Source organism: Rhincodon typus, chromosome 15 (assembly GCF_021869965.1).
Source record: "Rhincodon typus isolate 14 chromosome 15, sRhiTyp1.1, whole genome shotgun sequence".
NCBI lineage: Eukaryota > Metazoa > Chordata > Chondrichthyes > Orectolobiformes > Rhincodontidae > Rhincodon > Rhincodon typus.
In genome coordinates, this window is record NC_063346.1 from 47058817 (window position 1) to 47071283 (window position 12467).

General features: G+C 38.7%; 1 protein-coding gene across 4 annotated transcripts in view; it reads left to right on the forward strand.

Annotated features, from left to right (window-relative positions):
* zdhhc1 (zinc finger DHHC-type containing 1) overlaps nt 1-11202 on the forward strand; it is a 254802-nt gene extending 243600 nt beyond the window's left edge. For 2 of the 4 annotated variants that reach the window (XM_048606034.1, XM_020533916.2), the window contains exons 9-11: nt 3211-3310; nt 7403-7499; nt 9842-11200. In XM_048606034.1, coding sequence (XP_048461991.1) covers nt 3211-3310; nt 7403-7499; nt 9842-10407 — 763 coding nt within the window. In that variant the 3' untranslated portion in view covers nt 10408-11200. Of the gene's footprint in view, nt 1-3210; nt 3311-7402; nt 7500-9841 lie in introns of all 4 variants that reach the window. The other 2 variants (XM_048606035.1, XM_020533915.2) reach the window with 2 other exon arrangements.
* Nucleotides 11203-12467: the final 1265 nt, after the last annotated feature.

Here is a 12467-nt window from a genome sequence, read left to right on the forward strand (position 1 = left end):
TTTTCTACTGTTATGTGTAAATCACTCCCTTATTCCAAAATATGATTATGCTTAACTTTTTTCAAATACTAGTAATTGCTTCCTTCTCACTTTCCCAGATGTGGTTATTTTCCTCTCTCTTCCACCTTGTGCAGAAATGAAACAAGGCTGAGGCTCCATTCCTTACACTTTCAAATCCATCAGGGCTTATCCTCAACCTTCCCACCTCCAGCGTTTACCTATCCCTCTTCACCTTTTCACCTTTAGGATCTTGGATTGATAGTCAGGTAGGAAGGCATGCAAGAGTTTAAAAAGATTTGAAAGTATTTATAGTAAGTAAAAACTGGCCGTCTCCAATTATATTGGGCAAAGGCTGCCTTTTCTTGCCTGGTTTTAATTTGAATAAAATGGACAACCCATTTATAAGACAGACAGACTCTGTGAGAGACAATGAACTGTAGGAAATCTTACTGAGAGAAAGTTCTAAAAATAATTACTGCCTCAATACTCTGTTCTGAAAAATTAAACCTGGAACATCAAGTGAAAGTGTCAGTTTTGTGATGGGGAAATGAGGTCTTCTCTGTGCAGAAATGCTCAAGTAGACCAAACTGACTTTTCTAACTTGTATTTATCCTGTCTGAGCAAAATTGAGTGAATGCCTGCCAAAAATTGATTATTCCAATGTTAGATAACGGATTGATGATGAGTTCCAAAGACAAATTGACGTGATGTTCTATTCTAAGCCGAAGAACTTAGAGGGAAGTGCAACCTGAAATTGCAAGTGTGGTAGCTGCATGCTAATGTTTATAAAAAGACAGGATGAAAGCGCAATTTATTGGATCATGAAATATGTCAGAATATGTGTTTCGGGTTTGAGATGATTTGGCATAGCAGTGCCCTTTACATACTATCATAGAGAATGCCAAAAAGTTGTTCTGTATTTTACATTTTGGAGGATAATTCCAGGCAAAATGTCTAAAGTGAGCCTGGAAAGGTAGACTAAAGGGGAAGATCAGCAGATGAGGTAGTCATGTAAGTAGATATTTCATATTGCTCAGCAAAAAGAGGACTCTGTGAGAAGTATTAACTATCCATGTTTAACAAAGACGATCAAGAAGAGTATACAATGAAAAACTAAGCCCTAAAGTGGTGAAAACTCGTGGTAGGCTAGAGAATTGGGATTTTTATGAACCAGCAGCAGATGACTAAGAAGCTAATAAAGGGGAAGAATATTGATCATGAAAGTAAATTGACGTGGAATAGAAAATCAAACTGCAAGAGCTTCTGTGGGTATGTAAAAAGAGTATGGGATCTCGAAGGGATGCCACTGAGGAATTGTTTACTGGGGAACGAGGGAATGGCAGATAATTTGAACCAGTGTTTGCACTGGTGCTCACAGAGGACATTGTAAATATTCCAGAGATATCAGATAAGCAGTGTGTTAATGGGAAAAAGCCTTAGCAGTTTCTGTCACAAGAACCAAAGTATTTGACAAGTAACGGAACGTGAGGATTGGTTAATACACAGAAGACAGTTAGGTTTAATGGGTCTATTTAGGTTGAAAAGATGTAACTAATGGAATGTTATGGTAGAGACTGATAGATTTCTGAAAGCTGCACTGGCTTTCCGAATGGACAATTCACCTAACCTTGCAAACATTATTTGAAAGCTGATCTTGTTGTTATTCAATAACTACATGCAGTTCAATTCCTGCAGAGCTAATGTATATTAATAAGAAAAGAAAGAATGCTGGTCATTATTTTTTCCTTCCTGGTCAGAGACATTGCAGTGTCTTGTAACCATGTATATTGCCAGAATACCACACAATCAAGCAGACTGTTGTGACACTACTCTGATTTCCACAACTGGCACCTCAATCACTGTGGTTCAGAATAAGGATTATTTCAGGTAGTTTATTGCCAGGAATCCTCCTTTGTCTTGACTTTTTCTAGAGCCTGTATAATGGCCAGTGATAGTGGACCTATTATCATAGTGCTTCTCTGTAAAGTTTCTAATTAACAAGGTGGAAAATTGCATGATAAGTACAGATACATTACTAATTACTAGGACTCAGGACATAATTACTAGGACTCGGGGAACAGATGCATTCTGTACTCCTGTCTCCACTTGAAGTCTTTGTAAGAAATCACTAGATTGGGTAGAGCTGAATGTAACATGAGCCATTGACTCCTTCAGAATCTTGCTCCTTGTAACAGCAAAACTCAGGATTGATTTTGACGACTTTTACCTGGATTAGTGTAGATCATTAACACAGCACATGATTGATTTAGCCGTTATAATTCTAAATAGTTATTTGGTAGTACAGACCTTGTGTTGCTGGGAAAAGATAAATATGTATATATTATCTGAAGCTTTCATCTCTCATCAGAACAGTTTAAAAAAATAAGAAAGTGAAGGGATGATATTTATACTGTATGAGGGTAAAACTATGGTTGGCAAATGGACTCTGGCAATGGCCCTGGTGAGTGCACCAATTAATGATGACTGATAATTAACTGCAAAGAAAAACCGAAAGAACTGAAGATGCTGTAAATCAGAAACAAAAACAGAAATTGCTGGAAAAGCTCAGCAGGTTTGGCTGCATCTGTGGAAAGAAATCAGTTAACATTTTGGGTTGAGTGACCCTTCCTCAGCTGTTCTGAGTTCTCAGTTCTAAGGAAGGGTCAGTCAACCGAAACGTTAACGAAAACAAAAGTTGCTGGAAAAGCTCAACTGGTCTGGCAGCATCAGAACTGAGGAAGGGTCACCAGACCTGAAATGTTAACTCTGATTTTTTTCTTCACAGATGCTGCCAGACCTGCTGAGCTTTTCTAGCAACTTCTGTTTTTGTTCCTAATTTACAGCATCCGCAGTCCTTTTGGATTTTAACTGAAACATTAACTCTGATTTCTCTCCACAGATGCTGCCAGATCCGCTAAGTTTTTTCAGCAACTTCTGTTTTTGTTTGTAAATTAACTGCAAAGCTTTTAAGTTTTTAAACCAGGCAAGCTGACTCTGATTAGTCAGACAATTCTAAATTGATCATCAATATAATTCTTCTCACATTTGGGTTTATTTCACAAGTGTTGACCAGTTGTGGAATTATGTCTAGTTCTCCTCACTAATGTGAACGAGCCCACATTTTATGCGTCAGGTTTATAGCCTCTCTAAGTAATACCATGGACAAATATTCTTAGTGCCACAGCCTGACTCTTTTCTGTTTCATTTTAGGGATCCAGAACATTATCAGAATGGTGACATGAAGTTGCCCAGGAGTAAGCTGGAAGATGATTCTTTGCCTACAATTTCTACACCTCTTCAGAAAACCAAGGTAAGTCAGACTTTGCGGGTAAAGAAGCCTCATTCAGAAAATTAGAAATTAGATGCTTTTAAGAATTCAGGTGCAGCTGAAGCACTCAATTTCTAAACAGAAGGCAGTAAAAAGACTTAGCCAAAGTGACTGCCTTCAATGAGAGATATGTAATTAACTAAATTATCTCAGCTGCAGGCTGCCAAGTAAAAGCAAAGCATTTCATTTGAAGAAGGGAAAAGGAACTGTACAGTTTGACTAGACAACTCAAATGTGAAAGCCCCCTTTATTCAAAAGGCTTATCCCTAACTACCCTTAAGAAGGTGCTTGAACTGCTGCTGTCAATGTGGTCGAGGTGTAGCCACAGAGCTGCTGGGGACGGAGTTGCAGGATTTTGATCCAGTCACAGTGAATGAGTGGTGACAGAGTCCCAAGTAACAATAATGACATACTTTGAGGAAACTTGGTGTTACCAGTATTCTCAGATATCAGCTGTCCTTGCTTTTCTAGGTTATAGCAGTTGCAATTGTGAAGACTTGGGTGCTGTAGGCACAGGAGGCTTAAGAATAATTATTTTGGATTTAAAGCTAAGTACTGATTTTCCTATATCTCAAAGTGGAATTTAACTAGATCATATTACGCAATGTGGCAGCCTTCTCTTTTATAATTGATGGTTTATAAGGTGGTTGTCAATTCTGTGTTAAGCATTTCCTGGTAAGGCTCAAGTTACAATTTTACATGGTGGTCTCTGCTGAATTTGTTGCAGAAGAAAACAATGGGCTCAGCTGGTGCAGGACTTGCTGGCTTCTCTTTTCTCTGGACCCTCCTTTTCTTTCTGGTTGTCTCTACCAACGTCTTTCCAAACAGTCTGTTTCCACAGGTCATATTATTGGCAACAATCTCCCAGTTGTCAATGTTAGCTATTTTAATACCTTACTTGCATGCGTTGTTATAGTAGTGATATGGATGCCTAGAAAGTCATATTTCAAAGACCAGATCACCATAAAGAAGGCCTTTAGATATGTGACTAATGAATGTGGTCAAACCAACCACTGTTGGCTTAGTAATCATTAATTGTATGCTGATAGAATTAACATACTCTAGATTGGTGACCTTGCCTTGTCAAGGGGTGCCAAGGATACATCATGAAACAGCAAAGTTGGAAACTGTCCAGGCTTTCCAGCATTTTTTTGTCTAAGTCTTCACTACTGTGAATGAGTGCACTAAGGATGCAGGCTAGTTAGGCAATGTGGTGTTGTCAGTCTGATTGCTGTTCTATGTTCTCTTACTCAGTTTAGATATAACAGCTGCCGCTTTTGTAATGCTTTATTTCAGCAAGTGACAGATTGCTGGTGATTGTAGACCTTAGCTATGTGAAGGTATCAACAACCTCCTGGGACATGCAGTGAATCTTGATAGAAGGCAGTGTGGCAAAATCCTGGACATTACCTTTGTCTTTGTGATGCTAGTGGTCAAACCAAAGTCTTTACAGGGATGACAGTGTCCATCCATTTGTAACTAAAAATGTGTCTCAGTGATCAGGGTAGAAGACCACACAGGATTTGGTGCAACTTTGCTTTGAACCTCTGGTGAAGAAGGCTGACTGGCTTTCCATCAGTTCTGGTGTGTAAGTGGGCGCCCTCTGTAGACAACAGCTGCAAAAAGAAGACAATGCCAGAGTATTGGTTCCAGAACACCGGCCTGTTTGATCCCAACTTCAAACAAGTTCTAGTTTTGCTGCATTGTGCTCATCTTAACCATCGTACTGTCATGGAATGAGTAACTGTTGTGCACTTTCAGTAGGCAGCCAACTTCCTCCAGTAGCTTCAAAAATCTGTCTCTGCTCACATGATTAAATGCCTTTGTGAGATCAATGAAAGCAATATGTAGTCCTGTCCTTTATCCACACATTTCGCTAGCAGCTGCCGGACTGACGAAAATCATGTTTAGTTGTTTATCTTCAAGTTCCGAAAACCTTTTTGGATTTGAGGTAGATGTGCTCAGCTAGGATCTGGATTCTAACGAGGGCAACATCAGCAAATACTCTTCCCATGATGCTCAGCAAGGAGATGCCTTAATAGTTGCATTCATTATAGTCATTGTTTGTAATCCTGTAAAAGAACAATCTCTTTATATCATATTCTGGGTCACTGCCCCCCCCACTAGTTGCAGAGACCAAGAAATTTGTGAAACTACTGCAGAAGTGCTGGTTTCTCTTGCTTGATGAGTTCAGGTGATATAGCATTAGAACTTGGAGCTTTGCCAGCATGGCAAATGAGTCAACAGCTTTACTAATCTCCTCTACTTTAGGTTCAATAGCGAGCTATACCTTCACAGGCAGGGTTTCTCTGCTGTCTAGAGTTTTCTCAGCAACAACTTGAGCTAGTGTTACACACCTCTCTCCAGCTGTTTATTGCAATTACAATGACCTACCCTGTCTGTCTTTTCAGTGAAGCTGTTTTCTTTGCTTATAGACTTGTTGCCTTTTTAAAAATTATTTCATCCCAACCATTCCCTGTGTTGAAGAATTTTTGGATATTCTGGCAAAGTTGTAACTACTGGACTGGTCATTGGCACACTGCCTAACAGTCTGTTGAAGTTTACTTCAAGTGATTCTTTGTGCATTTGGTCTTCTCACTTAGATATATCTTATAACTAATAAGAGTGCACTGCTTGACTTCAATGACGGGTCCCATCACAGCAATGTTGGCATTAAACCAGTCATCAATTTTCTGCTCTTAGTTCCCATGTTTTGGGTGGTTTTGTAGACGGTGTCTCGTAGTACTATATCTGTTTTAATTCTGCACTGTATGGGGATGCCAGTGCTTGTTCAATCAGATTTAGAAGCTGTTGGATTTTGTCTGTAGGGACAGAATGACCGAGGTTGATATGAGGACAGAAGTTCCACTTTGAATGAAAAACTTGAAGGGGTTACATCCTTGCCCAGTGCCCATCAGGGAATGATCTCTTTCAAAGTCAGCAATGTATAGCCTGGTTTACTGAGAATGCAGTTTATAGACATGTATCTGATGATGATGATTGGGTCAAGCTGGTGCCAGTTGTCTGATTTTGAATGTCTCGAGCGCAACTATGAGCATGGTTCATTCTGAAAGATGTTAGTTACACAAAGCTTGGAGTAGAAATAAAGCTCAAGTGGTCTTGTCCATTCTCATTCATCTTGCCCAGACCAGGATGTCTGAAGCAGAAGGTCCAGGCCTCCTGTTCCAAGCCCACTCTTGCATGAAAACCCCAACAGGGAAGTGTTCTGACTAGGAGATTCTGCTGAAAGCGGTAGCAACTTCCTAATAGAACTAGCTGCCTTTTGCTTCATTGGAACACCACTTTAGAGTATAGCTACTTATGAGGTTAACTGGTGGTGTTTGAGCTGAGGGATGAATGGAGGGAAAGTGTTCTGAATTATGTTTGGGGGTCCTATCATCAAGAGTGGCAGAGTTTTCAGAAAGCAGCCATGTGAGACTCTAAATACCATTGTCGCTATATGATATCAACTTTCTTTTTAACTGAGGACTGAATAAAATTATAATACTGAATATGCCTGTTCGAGTTTAATATCCTGAACAGCAATAATGTAACAAACTCTGTAGCAATCAGAATTGTGATTTACTTCCAGTTCTCTGCTGTTTTATTCTTATTCCAACAATATTTAAGTGAGGCTGGAGAGCTGAAGGACAGTGAAAACTGAATGGAATTAGGCATTGGGTGACTATACAGAAGTTATTAGTTTCAATGGTAAGCAAGAAAAATTGTTCAGTCAGTACCCACAGTTGCTTTGTTGTATCATTGTAACTGTAGTATGATGTGCCCAATGCTGCAAGGTTCATGCCACTAATTAACTTGTTCTTTTATGCAGCATCAAGGGAATTACTGAAATTATTTCACGTTGGCTTGGTGGTTCAAATGAAAATATGCTTTTTTTAAAGTGAGTCTGGAATAGTATTTAAAGAATTTGCTATAATTAATAATAAAATAATGTGTTTATTTGACTTGCAAGCAGCCCTATGCCATTTTTGATCGCAGTATATGTAATACTTAGTGATTTTAAAATTGAGTGAACAACATGGGTAACTGTTACTAACCTTTCTGTAATTAAAGAAAAAGAAGAGAGTAAACAAACTACCTGCAGACATAATTACTGATAAGTCATCAGCCAGCACAATTAAACTACCATCTGCTCCTCTTTCAGAACCAGGTAAGGATCGGTTTGTAAATAATAAAGGTTGGATGGAAACTTAACGATTTTAAATGAGTTAATGATGCCAGCAAGGAAAATCTTTGCCATAAATGTTAGTTTGTCACAATGAAATTAATGCAAATGTTATCTTTTTTAAATTGGTGCAGCTGTTTAATCCTTAACATTTCACACCACACATGCTGTGTATCAACATGTGTTACCCGGTGAGATTTGTAGTTACATATATCTGGCCATATGCACTAGAAGAAACAATATTCATTTTCCTCCATATAATGAGTTGTTCAGATTCATTTGATTCACCTGTCATTGAACTGCATTTGGCCTTTACTCACTTGCGTAAGAGAGAGGAGAAATACAGCCATAATTCCTTTCTAATAATTTCTGCTAGAAAATGAATGTGTGTGGGTCTTTGCTGTGAAGAAAATATGGGTTATTTATGCTATCCTCTACTATCAAACAGCCTACTGATATTTTCTAAGCTCACCATGTGAGGATGATCATTTGGACAAATTCACAGAATTGTTATAGAACAGAAGGACACCATTCAGCCTTTAGTGTCCGCACCATTTCTTCACATGAGCAATTCATCTAGGGCCATTTCCCCACCACCTTCTAGTAGTCCTGCAAATTTTTGTTTCAAATAATAATTCAAATTCTCACTTGAATGCCTCAATTGAACCTGCCTCCACGATACTGAAATTATAATGTGTTACAACCGAGATGGGAGAAGTGACTTTTCTTTCTGTAGTCCCATCACTCTACAGGTTACAACATGAATTGTTTCACCCTGATTCCCAATGTGGCCAATCATATATTTTCTCTATGTTAGACTTAAATTGAAAGATCCATCCACCAAATTTCTTTAATAAACATAAAATTGATTGAATAAGTTTTATTCATAGTCAATGATGATGCAAAACTGGTTAACACACTTAGTTTGTCATATGAAAATATAAATGTTTACCTCATTAAACTAAAATGGATGCAAACAAACACATGCGTGCACACATCAGATAAAGGGGGAAGAAAAGCTCTGTCTGCAGAGATTCCATTTGAGGGAAAACAACACTTAGTTTTTGAAGGCAACAAAATCAGACAGCTGTTGGTGTAATGTTCATTTAAGTTATGGCTGACATCAGAGAGATATGTTGGACAGCCCTTTTGCGTAGGTTCTCTAGTGAAGGGAATGGGTATAGTGTGAAGGCCAATAACATTTTAAAAAGGGATCTGAAGTTCCCAGTGACTAACACACAAAATTGTGTAGCTTGAGTTTACATTTTAAGGCTCCTACTATAATAACAAGCGAATTAAAATCCACATTGGTTAAACATTGCTTGTTAATGCACTGGAAACCTCATGTCATATACATCTCACTGCATTCCACCCATTTGGAGTTTTACCCATCTCCGTGTCTATGGGCCAATTTGTGAGACGTTATAGTCCCATTTCCAGGCCACTCCATCTTAAATTAAAAGAGCCAGTTTGAGACCTAACAGTCTACTCATAATAGTATATGGGGGATAGGAGGGGAAACAAACTGATAACTCTCAGTTCCAGCGTGATATGATTTTTATCTTAGGAGGCCAGCAGCTGAGCTGACGAAGGGAGGAATTATGATGTATTTGATATGATGAGCAAGCAACAGTGTAATCTGGAGCTTCATAAATATCTGGAGGCTGAGCTCCTCCCTGAGTGTTTGTGGAGAGAGTAATATTTTAGCAGTTTCTGTTACTGCAAACCAATAGAAAAGAAACAGGGCAGGACAGGCTGCAGAGTCCCTGTTGATTATATAAATGCACCAAAATAGTGTATCAATAATAAGTTGGATATTTTCTACTTAGTGCTAGTAGGGTGTACAATTTTATTACTTGTGTTTCAGCTTTATTTTCCTACTGTTCTCTGTTAATTCATCTCTTGATTCCAATCTGCCCTATATGTATTCTTAAACTCCAGATCCTTTTTTTTGACCTCTGGTAGTAAAGCAATGAAAGACTTTTGTAAACCTTTCTTCAGTCTTGGTCTGAGCTCAGTTGAGATTCATAGAACTTCCAAAAGGTTAGCTATATCAAGGAATCTTCCAATGAATCTGGTCAGGAAATGAAATAAGTAGAGTTGAGGCTGGACTGGACATGATTATGAGGCAACACCCACTTTAAATGACCATAATGATGCTGCATCCTGAATTCTTTCTACATATTCAGACCTGCATATCCTTCAGTTATGCAATTATGTACTGTTTTAAGTAACTAGTGTAATTAATATTGTTTCATTTAAAGAAATTTTGCAATGACCATTATAGCTCTAACTATCTAACTCCATTTCTTTGCTCCATCGCACAGATCTTGCTGTTGCTTTCCAGAGTTCACTGATCCCTATCCCAGCTTTCCCATCAAGGTCTACTCTACCTCCGTTAATGCTCAATGGCAGTAACCATGTGCAGGCTGCAGGCCCTCCAGCTGAATACCACTCTGATTCTGCAGAGTCCATGGATGAAATCCCAGTGATTCAGACAAGACTTGGCAGTGCAGCAATGGTCGACTCCACCAACACAATCCTTCACAGCGCAATGAACAACCTTGGAAATTCCCTGCAGAGTCTGATTCCCAAACCACAGCACCATGGTGAAGAACCAAAGCCATTTTCTCCAGTGCACCAAAATATTAGGAAGAATTCTAAAAGGTTTGCAAGCTTAGATCCAAAAATTGAGCTGGTTCAGAAGGTACCGCCTGTATACGTTAGCCGCAGCAGCGGCGAATTTCCACTGCCAGAATTATTGCAAAGCCCCAGAGCTAAAATAGAGCCTGGAAAACGAAAGCTGTCCAGTAAAAAGTATCCAGATTTGCCTGTGTTCTTTCTCCATGCCAGAGATAACTTCAGTTCAAGAACAAACACTACATCGGCATGACTTTTAGGACCGAATTTTAATAACTATAACTCAATTGCTTTCAACACATGCCTTTTGAAACGGAGTTCCTGGCCATCATCCAGTTTTGGGGTGTGATGAAAGTGAGTTGGTTGACAACTGCAAGCTGTGGTACGGGACGCTACCTGTTTTTTAATCTAGTGGTCACCTACTGTGACCTAATCTTTGGCACATCATTGAGATTTGAACATTTAATCAGTATTTTATTTTCCTTTTTTATATATACATATATAAATGAGGGTTAATATGATCTGAAAAAATCCCTCTTACAGAGGTTTTAGTATATTTTTGTTTTTTGTTATTTTTATATAAATTCTATTTGGCACTAAATATACATCAATATAAATTATTAGGCCAATCTAGAAATGAATCTATGTTTCTCAGGGAAAGTTTCAATGCTATGTTTTGGACATAAAATAAACTTTTTAAAAATTCTGTTAACCATCAAATTCATGTAATTTTGTGTGATGGGAAGTTGTAACAATGTGGCAAAACTTTAAAGACCTGCCATTTGCTGGAGATCCTTTAAATAGATTTCCTGGAAACATAGCATTTGCTTTGTGTGGCCTTAACATTCTTTTAGTGACATTAATCTTTTTTGTGTCTGGTTTGTTAAAATATTACTCAATAGTTTATCCTTTAAGTGCCAATCACCTTATAGATGTAATGTCTGTTTAACCTTTTGATGAATACAGTACTATTTCTGTACTGAAATAAATCATTTTAACCTGCAGAGCTTTTAAAGGTTTATTCAGATATTATTAGGGAATAATTCAGTCACTAAAATGTGCCACAGATTCTTAGGATGAGAGTTACACTACATTCCTCCACTGTGTTTTCCACAGTGTGTGAAATTAATTATTGGGAAGACAAAAACAATTATCTTTGGTCTCTGCCACAAACTCCAATATCCTACCCTCATGTCTGTTCTACTTACTGGCAACTGTCTGACACTGAGCCAGCCTGTTGTCAGCCTTGATGGCTTGTTGGACTGTGAGCTGAGTTTGACCTCAAATCATCACTGTCACTACCTTCGTCTCCATAAAGTCGCCCATCTCCATCGTTATCTCAGTTCATCTGCTCCTGAAGTCCCGGATTGCTTTAACATTCAAGTATTCCACTGCTTCTTGCCTGTCTTCCACTTTGTACTCTCCTTAAATTTGAGATTACCCAATCCTCTGCTTCCTATATCCTGACTCATATCACATCCCATTGCACATAGCCTCTGTACATACTGACCCACATTGCCTACCACTCTGGCAACATTTTGAACTTAAAATTCTTAATCCTTAAATTCAAACTCCCCCATGGCTTTATCCCCCATTACCCTTGAAGTCCTTTCCAACTCAATAATCTTAGATTTTTGTGAACTTCCAAATCTGACCTCTTCCACGTCTCTGATTTTGTCACTCTTTACGCTGTTCTTCCTCTAGCTACTTGAGTATAGTTCTGCAATCTCACCCACCCCTGACCTCCTAATCCCCTTCTCTTTTCTTTAAGTTGCTCCTTTAAAACCTCTATCTTTTACCAAATTTTTGCTTTACTGTCCTAATGTCTTAATGTTGGTCGTGGCAAACCTCTGTATGATTACTCTCTGGTGAGGAACCTTAGGATTTTGCATCATATTAGGATGCTGTTTAGATATCAATTATTGCCAAAGAGAAGCCATCAGCTTACACATGACAAATGAAGAGGGGAAAAGCAGAAATAAAGTTAGCCTGGCAGCTGTTTACAGCACAGCTGATAATATCACAACTTTTTGTAATTTTAAACACCACAATTTGATCACCCTCCAGTGTTTTTCCATGAGAAAAAGAGAGATCCTCTCCTGGTACGTATATCCATAATTTTCTGGTATCTTCCCACTAAGAGCGGCATGTTGGCTCAGTGGTTAGCACTGCTACTTCACAGTGCCAGGGACCCATGTTCAACTCCAGCATCAAGTGACTGTCTGTGTAGAGTTTGCACATTCTCCCCGTGTCTGTGTGGGTTTCCTCCCATAGTCCAAAGATGTGCAAGTTAGGTGGATTGGCCATGGGAAA